This window comes from Erinaceus europaeus, chromosome 13 (genome assembly GCF_950295315.1).
Source record: "Erinaceus europaeus chromosome 13, mEriEur2.1, whole genome shotgun sequence".
Lineage (NCBI taxonomy): Eukaryota > Metazoa > Chordata > Mammalia > Eulipotyphla > Erinaceidae > Erinaceus > Erinaceus europaeus.
In genome coordinates this window covers 86,040,948-86,064,742 of record NC_080174.1, presented here as the reverse complement: position 1 = coordinate 86,064,742, position 23,795 = coordinate 86,040,948, and the positions used below count along the sequence as shown (strand labels likewise).

At 41.4% G+C, this 23,795-nt stretch overlaps 1 protein-coding gene across 5 annotated transcripts in view; it reads right to left on the bottom strand.

Moving 5' to 3' along the window:
- The window catches only part of SGIP1 (SH3GL interacting endocytic adaptor 1), a 217,906-nt gene extending 210,941 nt beyond the window's left edge, over nt 1–6,965 (bottom strand). For 3 of the 5 annotated variants that reach the window (XM_060206371.1, XM_060206368.1, XM_060206367.1), the window contains exon 1: nt 6,408–6,965. In XM_060206371.1, coding sequence (XP_060062354.1) covers nt 6,408–6,417 — 10 coding nt within the window. In that variant the 5' untranslated portion in view covers nt 6,418–6,965. The remainder of the gene's footprint in view (nt 1–6,407) is intronic. The other 2 variants (XM_060206369.1, XM_060206370.1) reach the window with 2 other exon arrangements.
- Nucleotides 6,966–23,795: the final 16,830 nt, after the last annotated feature.

Genomic DNA, 23,795 nt, shown 5'->3' with positions numbered 1-23,795 from the left:
GACTACATGAGCTTGTATTTATTCTAAAACCCTCTGAGACTGATGATGAGGTGTCAGTGTAAATGAGACAACAGATGAGGCCCAACAGGTAAGGCAAACCAATTTTGCCATGCATTTGAAGAGCAGTAAGAAGATGTGGAAGTTTTTTTAAACAAGAAAGTGATTTGATTATAAGGTAGTTAAGGAGAGGTAGTAAACACCATTCTAAGATACTAAAGTTTCAGTTCAATACATAGACACACTCTAAAAATGGAAACTCAGCTTCACTAAGTCTAAATTTCCTTCCCCAATAGATTTCTCATTGGTAAGCAAGCCATTCCACATTCATAGAAATATTTGGCAGTTAGCGCATCAACTGTTTAGACTCAGTATCTCTGCCCCACACCCTGCTTTCTCCTCAAAGGGACCTTAAACCCCAATTTCCTTTCACCCATGACTCCTTTCTGATTCAATGAATTTCTCTTCAGGCACTTTTGCAGATACAGAAACCCACCATAGTTCACTATAATCTCCATTCCCTTTCAACTCCTATATACTACACAATAAATTTCCTCTTTTCTAGTCCCATCTATGAGTTTATAGAATGAAAATAGGGATGGGGCTAGATAGCATAATGGAACTACAAAGAGACTCTCATGCCTGATGCTCCAGAGTACCAGGTTCAATTCCCATGCACAGTCATAAACCAGAGCTGAGCAGGGCTCTGGTAAAAATAAAAAAGGAAAAAAAAAGAGCAATGAATGTAGTTGCAATTTAACAGCAGATATGACAAACGTGAATTAAGACAAGGAAAACCCCAAATACAGAAGTGAAACTGAACATGAACATAATTGAAAAGTCAAGTGTCTCTAAAACTTCTGAAAATACCTAAAAATCCTCTTCTTTTTTTTCTTCTCTCTCTCTCTCTTATCTCTACATTGTCTTCTAATTCAATTTTCTTTCCTTCAATTAGCAATGCTTGTAATTGAAAAGAAAACACAATTCAATGCCAATATTCTCTTTGGCTATTCTCTGAAGTAACTACAGGTGTGTGTGTGTGTGTGTGTGTGTGTGTGTGTGTGTGTGTGTTACAAATCACATAGCAAAATCTTTAATATCTCAGTTAGATGGTGGATTTGTAGCCTTTGGTGGACTAGTGTGCAAATCTTGCCCTTTGAGCCTCTTGCGTTTAACCCACTGCGCTACAGCCCGGCTCCCTAGTATGCAAATCTTACATTAGTCCTGTCACTATTCCTGTGAGAAAATCTGTTTCATACCACCAGTTCACAAACTTTTGGGAACACAACTACTGAACTGTTGACTTTTTGCAAGTTGTCTAGCTGTGTGTGCATAGTATGAGTGCCAAAACCAACAGAAAGAATCATCCAGAGTTTGCTAGTATATTTTGCTTAAGCTATTTTCACCTATTCAATTTATTTTTGTCATTGTTTTTATGAAAGAGTAACATAGATATAAGGAAACCAAAGCACCACTACACTGTCCGTGGAGTTCCGATCAAGGGGTACCAGAGACTGAACCCAGGATTCCAAACAGTCAAGGCAGGTGTTCTACTGGAGTCATTGCTTTGGACACTAGATTTATTTATTTTTTGTTCAGACCACATGTTTGGGGGCTAGAGTAATAGCTCAGTGGGTAGGGTGTATGTCTTGCCACATGGACAGAACTGGTTCAAACAGTATGTCCATATGCTATGACACCACGGAAGTTCTCATACTATTATGTCTGTCTGTCTGTCTCTCTCTCCCTCTCTCTCTCTTCTCTCTCTCTCTCCCTCAATCTCTCTCTCTCTCTCTCTCTCTCTCTCTATATATATATATATATATATATATGAAAAAAGCTGTCCAGAGCAGTGAAATCACACGTGTTTGAGGCCCACCTCTAAAAAAAGACTAAATATTTTTATGTACATGTTAAGTTGACCCTGAAGGCCAGGGGTGTTAATCAGTGGTAGAGTATATGCTTTGCATTATGAGATGCTGAAGTTAATCCCTGGTGGTACTACTACCACTACTACTAAGAGTCCTGAAGGAGAGGAGTTATTATATAAGCTATGGAAGATATACTGGGATTTCAGATACATGATTAAACTTTCCAAAATAATCTCACCATTTCTGGTAAGGGAATCAGGAGAAGATTTAGAAGAGTAGAAATCAATAGATGCATTAGGAATCCCCCTAAAACTTCTCTAGCTAACTAGAAAAAAAATAGTTTCAGCTTGAAAATGCTTTTTCATCACTTGAAAGAATGTTCCAAATATATAAAAATCCATTTATAGAAGGAAAGGGATTTTTTGTTTTTTTGCCTCCAGGGTTATTGCTGGGGCTCACGAATCCACTGTTCCTGGAGGTCATTTTTTTCCCTTTTGTTGCCCTTGTTGTTTATCAGAGTTGTTGCTACTATTATTGTTGTCGTTGTTGTTGGATAGGACAGAGAGAAATCAAGATGGGAGGGGAAGTCAGAGAGGGGGAGAGAAAGACAGACACCTGCAGACCTGCTTCACCACCTGTGAAGCGACTCCCCTACAGGTGGGGATCCTTACTCCGGTCCCTGCTTTGCGTCACGTGTGCTTAACCCAATGCGCTACTGCCCTGCCCCAGAAAAGAGATATTTTAAACAACAGAAGATCAGTTAATTCAGGAAATAAATTATGATTTTAATAATTAGATCATATATTAATTATGATTCCTTGAGTATTTATATTTAAAAGAAAAGAAAAAATAAATAACCACAAAAACTAACTTCTTTTCAACTAGGTTACCACAGCCATCTTGATAAGAAAAAATAAAAAGAAAGAAATTTCTATTTACAGTGTGATAGTGAGTCTCAAAGAAGAGTTTTGTGGTTAAATTACTGTGGGTTCAAATTCCACCCCTCCTGGTTTTTTCTTCAATGTACTAGTATACATAATTTATAAAATTCTTAATAATTTAGATTTATATAATTAATCATCAATATAATTGTTTATACTTACATATTTATAAAATACATTTCCAAAGTATTACATGTAAAATGCACTTATTTAAAAGTATTGTATTAGGTATGCCAAAATCAGTTAAAACCATCCTGCATATCACAATTAAACCCTATAGAACTTTCGATGAAACTATTCACAAGCCCAAACTTATCTATTCCAGTACAGTAATTAAAAGCCTGAATATTGGGCAAAACAAGCAAACAAATGGAACAAGATAAAAACCAGGCACGTTCAGGGTCTTCAAAGGAAAACTTGACCACCTAATGGCTCCACAGACGAACTAAGCAGCAGTTAGCTTTGTTTCACGTATCTCTCAAAGGATAGCTGAAAGGTCATTTTTAAACTTTAATAGTAGGTAAGCAGTAACACAGTCCTTGACCAGTTGCTCTCATCACACACTGCATTATTCCTTTTTCTAAATACATACAACATTTAACATATGATTCCTTTTCCTACACATTCATATAGCATAAGGTACCACAACATGGAGCATTCTTAGGAAAGATGCAACTAGATGCTAAAAAAAAATAAAGAATACATGAATTTATTTATAAAGTCTCTAAAAATAGACATTTTTAAATTAAGATGCCAGAAGTGAACTAGGGAGACTGTAAGTAATCAGTTTGAAGACCATACAGAATTATTTCACTGTCTCCTCAGATATGAGAATAACGAAGACGGTCCTATCACGCCTCATCTATGACCAGGGTTTCCCACAGGCACTGAGTGAATGGAGCCTGTATCCTGTTCCATCCAAACAAGAACACAAAACTAAAGTAGGAGCCATTCTGATGGACACTTGTTTACTCTTGCTTTCTAAAAAGTGGAGAAGTGACTTTGAAAAGTTGGCCACAACCATACTTCTGAGTAGCAGGCTTACCCACTTACAATGAATATAAAAATATATACACCCAAAAGCAAATAATTTTAGTTTCTTTCTCTCTCTCTAGAACAGAGTATATGTGGAGGATTACGTGTGTGTGTGTGTGTGTGTGTGTGTGTGTGTGTGTGTGTGTGTGGTGTGGCAGAGACTAGTTGAGACATGACATTTTAGCCATCTAGATGTTTGGTGCCAGTTTCAGAGCCCGCTGGTAATTCAGCAGAGAGCTACCATCCAGGGACAGGGGATGGTTTCCTCATCTTAGCAGGTTTTCCTAACAGATGTAGCAGTCTAGTTACCTCTAGGGATGAGCTAGGTGGAACTAATAACTAGTAGGCCTCACCTTCAGAGTAAGAACAATTCAGAGGTGAAATTCTGGAATGCAGTCTGACAACTAAGTTGGAAGGCCATTCATAAACATATTGATTCCTGCTTAAGTTGGAGTAGGGATGATGATTAAAAAAAAAATAGATTAGTTTCCTTTAAAATGTAAAGTCATTTTTAACACCTGTCTAATTCCTTCTAGGGGAATCTGATAGAAAGAAACTGGCTACATGCTGTCACCTCTAATGCATAACAGTGCTCAAGATCATCTCCATCACTAGACACATTTGGCAAACCCCGGCAAAGTGTTAATTCAGCTCCAGCACCAGTCTTTGTTACATGTCTCATTTCAATTTAGGCAGCTCAGATAAGCTTATCACAGGGTTTCGAACTGACTGAGATGGATGGCTCAATAGACAGCCTTACCAGGAGGATCACTGCTGAACAACAATAAATGTTACTTTTGTTCAGAGAAGACACCTTACCTCCCTAGCTTCCAAGGCAATAAGTAAAATGAAAGGTTACATCCCTGTGTGAGATTAATATCTAATCAGGATAGGAACAGGCTTACTATTATTATTTTAAAGAAATACTGCGTGAGATTTAACTGGAGAAAAAATAGCATCTCTACAAGGAAACGTTTTGCTTTGCATCTGTTTTGTTTTGTTTTCTCTGAGCAGGGGTAGTCTGTCTAGCAGAGCTTTTCACTGAAAAGTACATTAGTAATACTCTCAGCTTGTCTTGCCCTGTTATTCAAAGATTAAATCCATTTTCAATTAATGAAAATGATTTGATTGTAGAGCATTAGCAATCTCAATTTATTTAGGTCTCCAAAGAACTAGCTTTAGAACCCTTTGCAAATAAGACCTAGCTCCATAACAAAAATAGATCCAATCTCCCTTTGAAAGCTATTTTTCTAAAGTCTGTGGCTCATGACGGTAGAATTCTATTCTCCCCCCAATCATATGAACAATGTTTGGCATCATGATAGAGAGAGAAAAAGAATCCGTCTCTCTCCAGTAAGTACAGGCTATGCTGCTGCTTTTTTTTTTTAAGCATCCCTATCTAGCTCCGTTTTGATAAATTTCAAAGGAATGTTTAAAATCTGTAGCATAGACCTTGACTTTGAGTAGTGGCCTTTCTGCTGTTTTCATGGGTGATTTGAGGCCCATCATGCACTCAATTCTGCATTGTGAAATCCAGGCTGGGACAAATTTCTGCCTGTCATCTTGGGAAAGGCCAGGAGTTTTTGCACCATCCTGGAGTACAGAAACAGAAAAAAATCAAAACCAGGGTAGGTCAGCCTGTTTCTTTCTTCGTCAGCTTGCAGGTTTTTGATTTGTTTGTCTTTAATTAGGAGGCAATCTTGGTGGTCACCATCTCAGTCTCGGAAGGAACATGGAGTAGAATGAGATCGAGTTTAAACAACATTTCCCCAGGGAAAGTTCCTCCTTACACTTAATATTGAATTTTAAAAGGCAATCATTAAGAAATCATTTGTTTCTTGGCTACGAATAGTTACATTGTGAATGCATTCAGTAAGCACAAAATTATTATTATTATTATTTTCATTTTAAACCTGATAAGACCCTGAACCAGGAGCCCCGAGGCCACCTATTTTCTTGATATTGCTCATTCTGCTGCAAAGACATTGCCACAAAACTAAATGTGAAGACACCTTTCATCCCAACAATATGTACATTGCAGTTTTGTAATAGGTAACTATATATGTATTTTTTTAAATTTGTAAACAGTTTACTGAAAATGACATATTGGACAACTCTATCAATGACCTCTCTTATCTAACGTCAGTTTCAGAAGGCAAGTTTCCATTGTAAATGTTTAATCAGTGTAGTCCCAGCAATCCAGAGCAGAAAATCTTATCTTTTTCTTCCAACTTATTTGCTCTGCAAGCTCTTTCCTATCTGTATTTCAACCTCATGCAAAAACATTTTATTTCCTCTCTCTCTCCCCCCTCCTCTCTCTCTCTTTCATAAGGGCTGAGAAATCTGTAGGCTCTACCTGAGAAGTCCTGTGGTTTGATTCCTTTCCTCTGAGTCCTGGTCAGTGTAAACAAACCGCAGCATTTCTCTTTGCAAGTCCTGATCACCAGGTTCTAGACCTGCCACAAACACAGGCTGCACACCTTCTGCCTACAAATTCGGGGGGGAGGAGAAGGGGGGGAACCCTTGCTAACAGCCAGCCAACCATAGCAGATAAGCATCCTACCTTCCATCATGGTGGCAGAATTGCATTCCTTAATTTCCAAGGAGTCTGGAGGAAAAAAAAAGAAAAAAGAAAAAAGGAGGCTATGATTCCAGGTCCCAGCTAAGTCCGCACAAGGCTCAGCTGCCCAAGACGTGCTCCAGTCCGCTGCCAAAGCCAAAGCAGACGAGGGTTAAGCCCAGAGAGAGGCCATGGATGCTGCTGGTGCCGCTTCACCTACAGACTCGCAGGAAGATGCTGTGAGAGAAAGGGGGAGAGGAGCAGCCAGCCGGCAGGGCTGCACCGCCTGCGCAGCCTCGGCCAATCCCTTCAGCCCAGGCCCGCGTCACATGGTAGGCAGCCCGCATCTCCTGACACAATACCCCCGGAGAGCACACACAACCTATTTCCCGTCCCCCTGCCCCTCCTGCCGGCCCCCAAATTCACAGCCCCTTCCCCACCAGGTGACGCACTTCCCCCGCCCTCCTATGGCAGCGGCCGGACCCCAGATGAATGGTCGCAAGCTGCCAACTTCCCCAGACACGCCGGCAGGACCAGGGCAGCTAGGTGGCTCACTGCGGAGGGCATCTCTCTCTCTCTCTCTCTCTCTCTCTCTCTCTCTCTCTCTCTCTCTCTCCCCCTCTCCCTCTCCCTCTCCCTCTCCCCCCCCCTCTCTCTCTCTTCCTTTTCTATTAAAAAAACTTTGCAATGACTGCATGCAAACTGAAGTCTCAGCTATGCACTTTGAAGCTCCCATTCCTATGTTTTCCCTTTTTCTCCAATCTCCTCTCTCTGTGTGTGTGTCTGTCTCTCTCTGCCTGCGCCTCTCTCTCTCTCTGTCGCCCTGCAGGAATGCCAAGTGTGTCTGTGGCCTCCAAACACATTGGTCTTATCTCTCTCTCCCTCTCCCTCTCTCTCTCTCTCTCATTCAGGAAAAGGGGGGGGGGATCAGTCTGACTGACGTCACATGATAAACAATTATCCTCCAAAGAATGATGCAGGACGAGGACATTTCACTCACCCCAGCTGCCTTCCAGGGAGCCAGGGAATTAATTGCGCATGACATGCCGAAAGGGCTGGGAACTGTCATTAAAACAAAGAGACAAAGAACCCACCCCCAGTAGGGCTCTGGAATCAAACTGGCAACGCTTGAGCTCATTTCTGGGGCGGGAGGCGGGGGCAGGGGGAGCAAGCCAGGAAGGGCCTAGGCCTGTGACAACCCCCTCCCCAAAACCCCCACCCAGAAGGCGGCTAGCTGCGCACGCCAGCCGGCTTCCCTTTACAAACTGGGCCCACAGAGAGGGCGCATGCTACCCTGCGTCTCGGGCCCCGCGTTCGAGTCCAGCTGGTGGCTCCTGCTCACACCTGAGTCCGCCTGCGCTTCCCCAAGTGGAAAAAGGCTGCTGCTCTCAAGTGCCAACCCTTCAGGAAGCCAACTTCCTTCTGAAAGTGGACTTGCTTTTCCTCTGGTGTCTCCCCGCATCTGTAGTTCCCTGCAAGCCCATTGGCTCACGTTGGAGGGGGGGGGGGATCTGGCTCCAAGGCAGGGTGGAGCCTCAGGATTTTGAAGCTTCCAGGGCTTGGGGGCTGGGAGCTCCTTCTGGAGGAAGGGTTATGGCTTTGGCTGAGAATCTGTCTCCTAACTGCTCCCCAGGGTGGCAGGTTCCCTTCCACTAGGCTCTTAACTGCTAAGGAAGGAGCTGGCATGGTGCCTGAAGAGGGAGGAGAAGGAGCCCAAGGGAAGTAGAGAAAGAAGGGAAAGGCCTTTTTGGAGATCCCTAAGGGACAACAGCAGAAGTGGGCTTTTTTCCTTGGACAATCTAACAACATGGCTGAAAGAAAGAAGAAAAGAAAGAAAGAAAGAAAGAAAGAAAGAAAGAAAGAAAGAAAGAAAGAAAGAGAAAAAGAACATCACAGAGTAGCTGTGAACATCAAATAAAATAACCTTCAGAAGTAGGATACATTATGATCAGGTTTGAACCTCTATTACTTATCATTTATGTTAGAAATATACCGACACATCTGTAATGTTCTCAGTCCTTAAGGGAGTCTAATCCCCCCCCCAAACTACTAAAAAAGATAAGATTAAAGGAGTGGTCCAAAGTAGCATGTTAACGGTTAATAAAATAAAGTTCAGTTCCTTAGCAACCTAGATTAATTTTTTATTTTTATTTTTTTAGGGAAAAAATCATTCTCCCCAAGGTCACACGTTTCAATGGTCTCTAAATTTCAAAACAAAACTCTTCAGGAAGAAACAAATTTGTGTCTTTTCTTCCTAACATGAAATAGCTGGACTTGAAAAGAAGAGGAAAAGCATTCCAAAGTAACACCCGTCTGAAGTACATCTTACATTACTCCAGAAGCGCAAGGGTGTCACTGCAAAAACATATCCACTAGTGGGAGTCGGGCGGTAGCGCAGCGGGTTAAGCGCAGGTGAGCGCAGGTGACGCAAAGCGCAAGGACTGGATTAAAGATTCCAGTTCGAGCCCCAGGCTCTCCACCTGCAGGGGAGTCACTTCATAAGCGGTGAAGCAGGTCTGTAGGTGTCTGTCTTTCTCTCCCTCTCTCTGTCTTCCCCTCCTCTCTCCATTTCTCTCTGTCCTATCCAATAATAACTACAACAGTAAAACAAGGGCAACAAAAGGGAATAAATACATATTAAAAAAACACATATCCATTAGTGTGTGTGTGTGTGTGTGTGTGTGTGTGTGTGTGTTTACCCAGATTTTTATAATGGTTAATAACACAGATGTTGGTGACAAATAGGATCAAATTCTGTGTCTGTCATCTAAGGAGCTTTGTGACCCTGAACAATTTCTGTAACCCTCTTTGCCTCACAGTTTCTTTATCTGTAAAATAAAGATAATCATAAAACCAATTTCATATGGTTATAGAGATTCATATCCAAATCTTCATAGGTGGCTTATTATTTACTAATCATACTACAAGTATTTTTGCCAATAAATTACTTGGTTGTGTGTCTAGAACCCAATAGCCCCTCCCAGTTTAGCTTTTTTTTTCTTTTTTTAAATTTTTATTTATTGTTTAATAGAGACAGAGAGAAATTGTGAGGGGAGGGGTAAATAGTGCTGGAGAGAGACAATGAGACAAATGCAGACCTACTTCACCATTTGTGAAGCTTTCCACCTGCAGGTGGGTACCAGGGGCTTGAACCTGGATCCTTGCGCACTGTAATGTGCATGCCTAACCAGGTGTGCCACCGCCTGGCCCCCATTTTAGCTTTTTTTTAATACTAATACCATTACACCAAAAGTTGCTGAAGGCAGGAAGTTTCCTGTCTACTAAGAGTTCTACCAAAGACACAGAGAATGGCAGGGCAGTGACAGATGTGGTTTGTCCAGATGTGTAACAAATTAAGGAGTAAGAAAAGGTTTTTGTTTAGAACCAATTACATTTATTTAAGGATGGTCCTCTCTATAGAGATGGAATTTTAAAGTTCATTAAAAAGGGAGGGGGCAGGCCAGGCAGTGGCGCACCTGGTTAAGTGCTCACATTACAGTGAGCAAGGACCCAGGTTCAAGCCCCTGGTCCCCACGTGCAGAGGGAAAGCTTCACAAATGGTGAAGCAGGGCTGCAGGTGTCTCTCTGTCTCTCTTCCTCTCTATCTCCCCATCCCCTCTCAATTTCTATCTCTATCCAATAATAAATAAAAAGAAATATTTTTTAAAGTACAATGAGCTTGGAGTATCAGTTCTAAACAAAGCAGGGAGTCCTCTTTGAGAAAATAATTTCATATAAAATCTGAAGATTAAAGGCAACTAGTGTGATGTAGAGATAAGAGGTACTGTCAGAGTGTTAAGAGGGCAAAACAAGAGGAACCAGACTTTCCACGTTCTCCCAGCCCAAAATGATTTATAGTGTGATACAGCTCATCTTTTGAGTCATTAATATAGACACACATCAAGAGGCAGATTGCAATTTTCAAGACAGAAATATCCCACGATGATTTATAGAAAAGAGAAAGGGGATGTGGGAGAAAGCAGTGACCCCAGAATATGGCCCTAGTCACCACATGAGAGCACCATGCTCAGAGGAAGCTTCATGAGGGGTGGAGTGATCTGTGGTGTCTCTCTCCTTACTGTTTCTCAGCTAAAACAAACTATTCAAAAACAAAACACTGTTTTACACCTAAAACAAACAAACTGGGTCTGCTGGGTGCAGTGGAATCATGCAGGCGTGTAGCCCTGATGGAGCCCTGGTAGCATAAATACATACAAGTATAGAATACTTATTAAAGAAGGGCCAAGAAATTAATTAAGTATTAAAGGTGGTATAGATAGTCCCCAAACTGGTTCAACTGTTTTCCATTTTATCTAGAAGCTGGTATTCTGCTATTATGATTGTGAGACTATTCAAATGAATCAATTTTTTTAATGCTTAACCTTGAGGATAAGCATACTAATTTTGTCTTCTCAATGATTAAAAAAAAGGGGGGATTGGTAGTACATCCAGTTAAGCACGCATGTCAACACACACAAGGATTTGGGTTCAAGCCCTGGGATTCCCAACGCAGGTAGAAAGCTTCATGAAGCAATGCTGCAGGTATCTGTCTTTCTCTGTATTTCTTCTTCCTCTCTAAATGTCTCTCTAGCCTATACAATTTTTAAAAAATGAAAAATAAAAAGTAAATTATCTCAAGAACAAACACAGGCAAACCAGTGGGAAATAGTGTCATGCTGGTGAAGAGTAAAACTTGCATGACTAAATTGGATTGTGTGTATAAAGTGTGCTCTGGACTCTCTCTCTCTCTCTCTTACATAGTAAAAAGTGAAATAAATCTTTAAAAAACTCTACTGTAGTTTATCATCCAATTTTATCTATCCATGCTACAATTTTTAACAGTAAATTACAGTGGTGAATTTCAAACTGTTGAGACAATGGAATATCTTTTGTTTATGAGTCTTAAATGGATGTCAAAGGATCTGTAGAAAGTATTCAGTGAGGACCTCCCACCCCCAACACTCCATCTGCACTATTCCAGCCTTTAGGTCCATGATTAGTCAACAATTTGTTTGGCTTTGTACGTTAACTCTATTTTCAGCCACCAGGTTCCAGATGCTAGCAGGATGCCGACCAGACTTCCCTGGACAGACAACCCCACCAATGTGTCCTGGAGCTCTACTTCCCCAAAGCCCCACCCCACTAGGGTAAGAGAGAGAGACAGGCTGGAAGTATGGATCAGCCTGTCAATACCCATGTTCAGCGGGGAAGCAATTCCAGAAGCCAGACCTTCCACCTTCTGCACCCCACAGTGATCTTGGGTCCATACTCCCACAGGGTTAAAGAATAGGAAAGCTATCAGGGGAGGGATGGGATACGGAGTTCTGGTGGTGGGAACTGTGTGGAGCTACAACCCTATTATCCTATGGTTTTGTCAGTGTCTTGTTTTTATAAACAAAAAAAAAAAAAATGGAAACCAACTCTGTGTTGACTGAGGAGAAACTGTCAAATAAGAAAGTAGAAACAATGAGCTTAAGTAACTGTGGACTTGGATATCAAAGAGAAGAGCACAGGTTTCGTTTTGGACAGGAAACATGAATATGAAATATTCGTATTGTGGTGATGCCTTGCTAGACACACTTTTTGGTAATCAAATCCTATTGTATTCTTTGTATGAAAGTACATTTTTTTCTCTATTTCTCATTTTTAGCATTTGTGAGAAATTTGGTGCATGTTTCTGAAAGAGAAAGAAAATAATGAGAATGAGTTAGAATGGAAGTAAATGAACATGGAGGGAAATGTGAAAGATTTGTAAAAATAAACATATAGATTGGTAGAGCTCCAAGATAGTGATCTCAGCGAGACATTTGATTCTATGCCTTTTGCTAGCCCCTTCTTGGGACAATTCAGTGAGTGTAGAAGGGAAAATATTGTTCAACCAGTGGAAAGGAACAAGAGTATCAGTGGGAGAATTGTATTTTCAGGGGATGAAACAGGTAAACAAAAGAGAGAGAGAGAGAGAGTGATACATATGTCTGTGTGCATATCTTACCTGCATGGTTTTGTAGTGAAACAGATACTCTTGGATTCAATGAAGGATTTGTGGCAGAACATGGACAAAGAGGGGACTTATCTGGGTGGTTCACAGAATTGCATAAAGAACTGTACAACTGTCAAAGATCAAGAACGGCAACCTTACTCTTACTCTGGTCCTCTAGGAAACTTTGCCACTAGAATCAAGTCCTACTCACAGCTCTGTTGCATTCAGCATGCCAGCTTCTTTTCTTTCTTTCTTTCTTTCTTTCTTTCTTTCTTTCTTTCTTTTTTTTTTTTTTTAGTCTTTCTTCCTATTAGAAGGGCTCTGACCAGGAATCGGGCAGTAGCGCAGCGGATTAAGCACACTTGGTGAGAAGCGCAAGGACTGGCTTAAGGAACCCGGTTCGAACCCTCGGCTCCCCATCTGCAGGGGAGTCACTTCACAGGCGGTGAAGCAGGTCTGCGGGTGTCTGTCTTTCTCTCCCCGTCCCTGTCTTCCCCTCCTCTCTCCATTTCTCTCTGTCCTATCCAACAACGATGACAGCGATAAAAACAATACTAGGAACTACAACAACGATAAAGCAACCAGGGCAACAAAAGGGGAAAAAATAGCCTCCAGGAGCAGTGAATTCATGGTGAAGGCACCGAGTGCCAGCAATAACCCCGGAGGCAAAACAAAAAAAAGAAGGTCTCTTACCACTTAACATACAGCTTCAGAGTTACTTGAGTTTCTTAATTACAATGACCTCTATTTCTGTTCAAAGTATAGCCATACTTTTAGTTTCATCTCTTCATATTTTGATATTTTCCTCCTGGCACTCACCTCTGGGAAACCTACTTTTAATCTTGATAAATGACGTCTTTTCTTCAACCTTAGATTTTCTCCAGTATATGCTGTTGTCAGGCATCCCCCCTGCTCTGCTCCATCACTGATGCTGTTCCACTGCAGAATACTGTGCCCCAGTATGGTTCCGTAGCCCCCATGTCCACTTGGTCGATTCCAAATTATATTCCTCCATGAGGATAATTTCTGGAACCATCCGTTCCACCCCGGTTCCATGGCTGCCAGTTCTTAGCAACATCGCCCCGCCGGATATTCGTCGGGATGCGGCATCATCTAAATTCATTTCCCACGTCTACGCTCGACCGGACCTGCCAATATACGCAGATATCTTCGTCCACCCTGTTCAATGCTTGACGTCTCGTCATCCAATCTGGTCCCCTACGCCTACACTGAACTTCTCTGTTCCAGTCTCTTGGAAACAGAGCTGGCAGTCAGCTGAGGTAAAGAACAAACACCTCATCACAGACCCCTGCAAGCGTCAACCCGGCTTTGACCTAGCACGTTATGATGGGGCCCTCCTCAATCGCTATCGAACAGGCCATGGCCGGTGCGCCGCTATGTTCCATCGCTGGGGAGCCAGAGACGACCCAAACGGCCCCTGCGGCTCCAGACAGACTATGACCCACATAGTCAACGCCTGCCACCTCTCCAGATTCAAAGGAGGTCTCGAAACTCGACATCAGGCTCAACCTGACGCTGTTGACTGGCTACGGAAGAAGGGCAAACGCTAGAAGAAGAAGACTAATGCTGTGGTCTATTTACATAATCATTGTTTTGCCTGAGACCCGCCCTGCCTGCAGGGTATTGGTTAATCCCACTGGTTAGAACCTTCGCAACAGTTGCTATGGAAGCTTTCTACCTTCGCGCTCTTTTCTCCACCCCCTCTCCTAGCCATTTCCTTTTCTCACTTGCCACTTCCGGTTAAAGATATATATAAAGGTGTTGTCTCTGATCAATAAAGGCATTGCATTGCGTTCCCGCTCTGTCACAAGTCCCTGGTCTCTCTCCTGCGTTGCTGAGTAAGCAGCAGCCCAGGCTGGCTCCGGTTGAGTTCTCTCCAACCCAGAGAGCAAGTGCCCGGGAAGAAACACCCGTGAAGTTAGCCCGGCATCCTGAATAAGGATATTTCCTTCTCTTAACTTCTACTTTGTTGTTTTCGACGGGTTATGTTGTTTTCACCGGGCTAGCTTCACAGGCGGGTAACAGACGACCAGGGACTCATGGTTGAGCTGTAGGCAGTATCTCTTTATTCATGCAGGGCGCAGCACAACCTAAGACGAGCTAAGCTAAACTCAAAGTAAAGTACTGTAAAACTCACAATGCTGTCTTTATATATACTTGCCAAGTAAGTAAGGTGGAAACAGGATGTGACATAGAGAGGGTGGAGAGAAAAGTGACTGGTGAAAATCAGAGTGTGACAAAGAGGGGGCAGATTAGGCGAGAATCCTATCACTGAACCACAAATGCCCTGGAGGGAGGGTGGAACTTGTTAACAGTGGTTATGTAAATAGAATGAAGTGGTTATGTAAATAGAATAGTGTTAAGCAGGGGGGATTTAAACCAAATGAAACAGAAGGGGTCTCATGCATACCAACACTACTTCATTATCTAAGTCAGGTTTTTTTTTTAACAATTTTTTTCTTTATTGGGGGGATTAATGATTTAAAGTGGACAGTCATATACAGTAGCTAGTACATGGGTAACATTTCTCAGTTTTCCAAAGAACAATTCAACACCCTCTAGGTTCTCCTTTGCCACCATGCTCCAGGACCTGAACCCTCCCCTTTACCCCCAGGGTCTTTTACTTTGGTGCAACTTCATTTTTCAACTTCTGTCTATGAGTGAAATCATCCCATATCCATCCTTCTCTTTTTGACTTATCTCACTTAACATGGTTCCTTCAAGCTCCATTCAAGATGAAGTGAAGAAGGTAAACTGACCATTTTAATAGCTGAGTAGTGTTCCATTGTATATATAGACCACAACTTGCTCAACCACTCATCTGTCGTTGGATACCTGGGTTGCTTCCAGGTTTTAACTATTACAAATTGTGCTGCTATAAACATAGGTATACACAAATCTTTAAATCAGTTTTTGACAATATAGTCTATCTCATCTTCTTTTTAATTAACTAATTAATTAATTTTACTGATATAATTATGATTGACAAGACCATAGGATAATAGGGGTACAATTCCACACAATTCCCACCACCAGAACTCTGTATCCTTTCCCTCTCCTGATGGCTTCCCTATTCTTTATCCCTTTGGGAGTATAGACCCAGGGTCATAATTGCTTCTCCACTGGACATTGGCAGGTCAATCCATACTCCCAGCCTGTTTCTATCTTCCCTAGTAGGGCAGAGAGTCTAAGTCATCTTCTAATGTTTCTCAGGAGAGTGAAGCAGTGACTCCTGCAAGCAAGGCATATGCTTTACTGCCAAGCTCCTCCCACACCCATTTTTCTTTCCTTTTCTGGTGAGAGAGATGGGGGGGGGGGAGGAGATATGAATAACTCTCCCATCACCCTCCATTTAATTCCAGCTGTCTTGTTTTCCTTATTCTCATGTGGTGCCTTGTTCTGAACCTGACTTCACACATATAAGGTACATCTAACTAATAATAAGTCACCTTCCTGGCCACTACATATGTCTTTTTTGTTTGATCTTTCTGGAGAATTATGGAAAACTTCCAGTAGAGAGATAAGTCCAGCAAATTGCATCTCCATTTAGCTTCAAAAGCTATTTAGAACCAGGTAGGGTGGAGTTAGAGCAATAAAGAAACAGAAACTACAGAGCCCCGTGATAACAACCAGAGCTTTTTACGCATTTAACAGGGTTTTTTATTTTATTAAGTATTCTACAAACAATCTGATAAGTATTTTGAGATTGATCTTTCATGTTATTCTCCAATACTCATCCCTTAAGGTAGTCTTATTCCCTCTTTACAGGTTAAAAAACAGAAGATCCATGAGAGTAAATGATTGACTTGTCCAAAAAAATATCAAATATCAGCACTAGCTAGAAGTTGAACTAACTATAATGTCTAAACTTTACCTTTGAAATTAGATAATTAGAAATTAGTCTTGTTTGGAGTTTCTTTTTTCCTTTTCCCTATGGTAATAAAACTAGCTTCTTTAGAGAGAAGTTTTTCTTCTTCATTCTAAACCCCTTCCTTAATAAGAAATGGTGGTGACATCTCCCAATATGACTCTACCTTTTTACTCACAATATTGGATCCAAAGAGAAATATCTGGGTCCAGTTATAAAGATAGTAACTTATTTCCCAGGTCATAACCCAGGCTGATCCAATTATAAATCTTCCTTTAGAGTCAAAAGTTAGACCCATGAGTGAGGAGGGGTCTTTCTGTTAAGACACTAAGCCTGGAATCAGAAAGCCATGACAGTGTGTGCAGGAGAGTTAAATTAACATTTCTATGAGATAAACATTTTTTTTTTGCACAAATACCAAGGACTTCTCTTTGCTATTGCTTCTAGTCAACTACATAATTAGAGAAGCAAGTAACTTGCTTAAACAAATTTACTATTAGTCTATTAGTCGCTGGCAAAGGAGTCCTAAATAATCTAGTTCATCGCATGAAGTATTCAGGGTTAAAAAAAAAGTCATAGACTTAGGATCTATTAACTTATTCAAAAAAGGAAAGTAAATATTAGAACCATAAGACAAAGCTGGTAGTAAAACTACCAAAAGTGAGTGAAAGTATTAGACACTATAGAAGTAAAACCATCCCTAAAAGAACTCTGTAGAACTGAGAACAAAGGTCTTTACTTAAAAAAAAGTTTTGATTTTGGTTTGTTTGTTTGTTTTATCACCAGGTTGACTGCAGGGTCTCAGTGCCATCCAGATGAACCCACTACTCCTGGCAGTTGTTTCTCTTTTTGATAAAGACAGAGATAAATTGAGAGGGAGACAGGGAGAGGGAAAGAGAGACATCAGCAGCACTGCTTCACTGCTCATAAAACTTCCCCCTACAGGTGGGGACCAGGGGCTTGAACTTGAGTCCTTGCACGTAGTAATGGCTATACCATTGCCCAACTCCCAGGTCACTCTTTATAGGTCACTACATAAAACAATAATGAGTAGCATAGTCTAAAGATAAGCATAGAGTAAGAGCAATAATCAGTGTTTAATAAGGTGAAAATAATTCCTTTTAAGAATCTAGTTTAAATAAAGCCATCCCCATCCAAAGACAGTACAAAAAGTATTCAGTACTTCTTTTATTTTTAAATATCAATCACAACTAAATCAAGCAAATGTGAAACCCAGGAAAGGAATCAAAACAATGTCTTTATGATTCTGCCATAAAGACATTTGAATTTGTCACATGGGGCATTAGCCAAGAGACTAGCATTATATACAGTTTACTCACAAAAGACAGAAGTTTTGGCTTGGTGTAGATGTAATTCTATCAGAATGGTATGTTGAGGTTTTGATAGCACCTGCCACTAATATATTACAACAGAAAAAGCTTTCTCACTCTGCCTTTTCATTCTGAAAATAGAGTTGCATGAGCTTAATTTCTCAACTGGGTTTAACTGGGAGTCATTGTCAATCACCAGGCCCCAGAACTAGATGACTCATTGGTTCACCTTGTGATGTGCATAATTACCAAAGGCGTGCCCTGACCTCTGGGAGAAAGGGGTGAAAACTTGAACTGAAGCTTTATTTAGCAAATCCTCTTCATTCAAAACCCATAAGCTCCTTGTCCTTGTCAGCAAGTGTCCAGAAGGTGCCTTGTCAACAGATCCCCATTCAAGGGGAGCACTGCTGGAGGCTGACAAAAGTAGGAGGAGCCAGAAGAGCTTCTGCTGCCCTCAGGTCTGTAGGAAAGAATGAGACCTGCTTTGATTTTTCTGCTGGAAGTTAACAACATGGATCTGACCCATTTTCTGCTTCGGTGGTGTGCACGTGCTGTGGGGAGTGTACATGTGGACGCAATGTGCCTGTCAGTTAAAGTGGACTTTTCAGTGTCACACTGTGCACAGTCCAGGAAAAATTATCTGATTTCCAATTGCTCCTGCTATGCACAGTCCAGGACGAATGATCTGATTTCCAAATGATCTGATTTCCAATTGCTCCTGGTAGGTTTTGTGATTAGTGTCCAAAAAAGGGAAGGGGCGGGCAGGCGGTGGCTCACAGGGTTAAGCACAAATAGTACTAAGTATAAGGACCGGCTCAAGGATCCAGGTTCCAGCCCTCGGCTCCCCACCTGCGGGGGTTGGGGGTCACTTCACAAGCTGCCAAACAGGTCTGTAGGTGTCTCTCTTCCTCTCTATATTCCCCTCCACTCTCATTTTCTCTCTCTCTGTTCTGTTCAATTTTTTTTAAAAATTGGGAAAAGTGTCCGCCAGGAGCAATGGATTCGTAGTGCAGGCACCAAGCCCCACTGAAGGTCAAACAAACAAACCAATAAAACAAAAAAAACAACAGTATCCAGTCTAACTCACATTAGTATAATAATTTCTTCTTCTAGCGTTTGTATAATAATAATAATAATAATAATTAGGAGCTATTGCTTTAAACAGGTAAATGTGTGTCCAAGATACCGAATTAATCATTGAACTTTCTGTGAAAGCTTTGAAGCCTGGGATAAATTTAGGACTTAGACACACCGAAAAATCAGTGATTCTAACGCAACTGTTTCTTTCCTCTTTAAGAAAATGGTTCTATGGTTGCTGAGTCACCGCACTGGAAATGATTTTGCCATAAGAAAGACAGATTGCTAAGTTCCAGAAGTCTTATCATTTTTATGGCTGGCAATTAAACCAAATTATTATACCCACAAAGTAGAATATGAAAAGGTCTTGCCAAGTTTATTATTTCAGTTTCAGGGTCATTTGATAAATAGTAATTGGATTATAAATCCTTTTTTTATATATTTGTTTATTCCCTTTTGTTGCCCTTGTTGTTTCTTTTTATTGTAGTAGTTACCACTGTTGTTGGATAGAACAGAGAGAAATGGAGAGAGGAGAGGAAGACAGAGAGGGGGAGAGAAAGAGAGACACCTGCAGACCTGCTTCATCGCCTGTGAAGCGACTCCCCTGCAGGTGGGGAGCCGGGGGCTCAAACCGGGATCCTTAACGTTGGTCCTTGCGCTTTGCGTCACATGCGCATAACCGCTGTGATACAGACCGACTCCCAACATAAATCCTTTTAAGGGACACAATACACACTAGAGTGGGTACAATTAGTGGACTTGAGAAATGCATTTGAGAGGATTCTCTTTGTGAACCAAAGTCCTGTAACAGTCACTATTTTCGTCAAGGTACCATCTAATGATTCTTCATTGTACTAGTTTTCTATTACTGCAGATAAGCTTTAAATTAGTCATCATTCTGATCTAGAACTGGAAATTTGTTTGCTCATTTTCCAACTCTGTCACTTGTAGCTACTCTAGTAACTTCCTTTTTTTAAGTTTTTTTTTTTTTTTCTTTTTCCCAGAGCACTGTTCAGCTCTGGTTTGTGGTGGTGTGGGGGATTGAATCTGGGACTTTGGAGCCTCAGGCATGAGAGCGTCTTTGCATAACAATGATGCTACCTACCCCTGCCCCACTTCTTATAATTTTTTTTTATTGGGGGATTAATGCTGTTCTGTAAATACAGGTGTTGAAACGTGTAAAATTTCTGTGGACTCTCTCTTTCTCTCTCTCTCCCTCCCTCTCTCCCCTTCTATCTAAATAACAGCAACAATGAACCAAGGGAATGTAGTCTTCTTGTCTGGAGTACTTCTCCATCAACACAATCATTATTATAACATCTTGTTTTTTTTAATATTTATTTATTCCCTTTTGTTGCCTTTGTTGTTTTATTGTTGTAGTTATTGTTGTTATTATTGATGTCATCATTGTTGGATAAGACAGAGAGAAATGGAGAGAGGAGGGAAGACAGAGAGGGGGAGAGAAACCTAGACACCTGCAGACCTGCTTCACCGCTTGTGAAGCGACTCCCCAGCAGGTGTGGAGCCAGGGGCTCGAACTGGGATCCTTACGCTGGTCCTTGCACTTTGTGCCACGTGCACTTAACCTGCTGCGCTACCGCCCGACTCCCATAACATCTTGTTTTACTGTTGGCTCAATGGCATGAGGGACCCTTTTAAATCAGCAAGCCCACACTACATAATGGTAATAGAAATGTTTGCTGGTGAATTCACAGGTCTAATAATGAGAAGAGTCAATTTTATTTCCACCTTGTAGTTGCTAAATTCATGGATTCTGCCTATGAGTAAAATAGCTTCAATAACTGCTTTCTGATTCATAGCATACATAGTACCCTAAGCACTTTCCTCTGGTCTTGCAAAGTCTGTCAAGCAGCTGAAACCCTGTGTCTTGAAAAGGCGATACTGCTGTTACAGTGAGCCAGTTATTCAAGCTGATGGTGGACATGACAAGACAATTATATAAGGGCATAAGCCGACTGCCACATTCCAGTCACTGTAAAATTATTTATTTAGTTAGAAACAGTGTCTATGTGGGATAAGATGTCAGCAAATAAGACAGTTTTGAAGTTCACAGAAAGAGGCTTTCATCAGAAACACGACAGGGAAAGTCAGTCTACATCCAACATAAGTGGTTATTTCAGTCAGAATGAATCGTTGCCAGCATGAGGCTTGCTGTCTCTCCCAGGAAGTAGTACCATGTTGAAGGACTCGACACTAATCCTGGTTTGGGGACTTAGTGGCCCTCAGTAGGAATGATAGCTACGAGTTGGGAATCTGTGCGCAGTCTAACAGAATTTGGAGGAAATATATGTAGATATATACTGGGTTTTCAGAAAAGTCATCATGCATTTTTCTCTGCTTTTCTGTGCAAACAACCCAATAAATATATCTGCAAATACAGTGACTTAACACAGTACAGACACAAGTTTATGAACTTAGAGTTTTGGAGGTCATCAGTTCAAAATGGGTCTCACAGAATTTATATGTATATATACCAGACATTAGGAACTTCATTGCTTTGTTTCAGCAACAACCTACAGCTGGTCAATAGCATCAACTGAAATTTCTGTCCAATTAAGTTTATAGTAATCCACTATTCTTTACAAATTCATCTTTACTCTTCACTGGCCTAGTAGGCAAGCTGAATAGATACAGTTGAGCAATATTCCTTCACAGTTAAAGTCTCTGATGCACTGTTGGTTTCTGTTTACTATTTTAGTTTTTGTAAATTTAATAACAAGACCACCAGTTAAGAGCACAGTTCCCATCACCAGAGTTCCACATCTCATCTCCTCCATCAGAAGCTTCCCTATTCTTTATCCCTCTGGGAGCATGGACCCAGGATCATTATGGGGTACAGAAGGTGAGAGGCCTGGCTTCTGTAATTGCTTTTCCACTGAACATGGGCATTGGCAGTTTGATCCATACTCCCAGCCTTTTTTTTATCTTTCCCTAGTGGGGTAGGTGACGTTCTAGGACATATTGATAAGATCGTCCACCCAGGAAAGTTGGGTTGGTGTCATGGTAGCATCTGCAACTTGGTGGTTTAAAAAGCATTTAGACATAAAGCAGAACAAATTGTTTAATAGTCAGGAACATAAAGGCAAAAATATAGCCAATGAGATTTCTGCTCCTAGGGTTATATCTGGGGCTCGGCACTTGCAGTACAATTCTGCTGCTCCTGGTAGACAGGTTTTTCTGCATTTGTTGGATAGGACAAAGAGAAGTGGTCTGGGAGGTGGCACAGTGGCTAAGGACAGAGAGAAATGGAGAGAGGAGGGGAAGACAGAGAGGGAGGAGAGAAAGACAGACCTGCAGACCTGCTTCACCACTTAAGAAGGGATTCCCCTGTGGGTGGGGAGCCGGGGGCTTGAACTGGGATCCTTGCACCGATCCTTGTGCTACCACTCAGCCCTGGTTTACTATTTTGGTATGAGGCCTTTTCCACCATAATAGCTGTCACTCCACATATCAAGGAACTAACATGAGGTCTGAGTATGTATATTTGAAGTATGTATTCAAAATACTAGGAAAATAGCAAGATCTTTTTTAAATTTCATTAGTGATTTAATAGTGACTAATAGATTATAAGGTAAGAGGGATATAATTCCAAACAATTCCCACCACCAGAGTTCCGTGTCCCATCCCCTCCATTAGAAGCTTCCCTATTCTTTATTCCCCTGGGAGTATGGACCAAAATTCTTTATGGGGAGCAGAATGTGGAAGTTCTGGCTTCTGTAATTGCTGGACATGAGGCATTGGCATGTTGATCCAACTCCCAGCCTGTTTCCATTTTTCTCTCTAGTGGGTTAGGCCTCTGGAAAGGTGAGATTTCAGGACACACTGGTGGGGTCATCTGCCCAGGGAAGTCTGGATGGCATCATGGTATACAGTCTGCAACTTGGTGGCTGAAAGGCAGTAAGTTATTAAACAGGGCAAATTGTTCAATAAACAGGACTCTAAAGGTAGGAATAAAACAGATGAAACTAGGGGTCTTCATGTGAGAAGAAGGTAGAAAGTCTATTTTAGGTTATGTTCTAAGGGACCTATGACTTTAGTCATTTTTGCCTCAGCCTGATAACTAACATGCAGATGAACTAACAGTATTGCCTGGGGAGATAGTGTCAGAGTTGAGAATAGGCCTAGAAAGCTGAATTAGAGACGAGAGTAGCTTCCAGATCTGAGGAAAGTATATACATACCATTAACTGTAAACACCACTGATCTGACCTGGGCCCATATCTATTTATATTTAGCACAAGAACCTGTGTGACCTCTGAGTCCCTGTCAGTCTGAGCTCACAGTCCACAATCACAGCTGCACTCATTTCAGGAGCAGTCTTCCTCGAGTGGAAGTGACCTACAACCAAACATGAACCAAGACACCACTCACTACCTATGCTCTTCTGTAAGCCCCCGCTTGCTTTGACTATTGGGCCACAGTGATATTTTAGTCTCTAGAAATAAGTATTGAGTCCAGAGACCATTTCTATTTATCCTAGAAAATTTGACCATTTCCCTACCATCACAATATAGTCATCTGCCCAGGTGAACAGGAATCAGATCATTCAGCAAAGGTTGGACAGATGGCTTCTAATGTAATTTTCATAAACATAGTAGTTTTCTTTTAACTCAGGGTAGCCTACAATATTAATTTCCTATGACCGTTTTAATTAACTACCAAAAAGACAGTGACTTTACAAACACACATTTATTAGCTTAGAGTTTTGGAGGTCAGAAGTCTAAAATGGGTCTCACACGCTCCAAATCAAGATGTTTGGAGGACAGTGCTCTTTCCTGGAAGCTCTGTGACACACTCTTTGCTCTTATCTTTTCCAACACCTAGAGTCTGCATGCTCCTTTTGTTTTTGTAAGTGGGGAATAGTCTCTTCACCACAGTGTCATCTCTTTGGCTTTGATTTTTGTGTCTGCCTCTTCCATCTTTTGAAAGCATCTGTGATTACACTGGGTCTTCATACATATTTCCAGGAAGTAAGTCGGGCAGGGCACACCGAGCTGAACGCACTAATTACCACACACAAGGTCAGGACCCAGGTTCAAGCCCCCATGCCCTACCTGCAGAAGAGTGTTTCATGAGTGGTGAAAACAGGTCTGC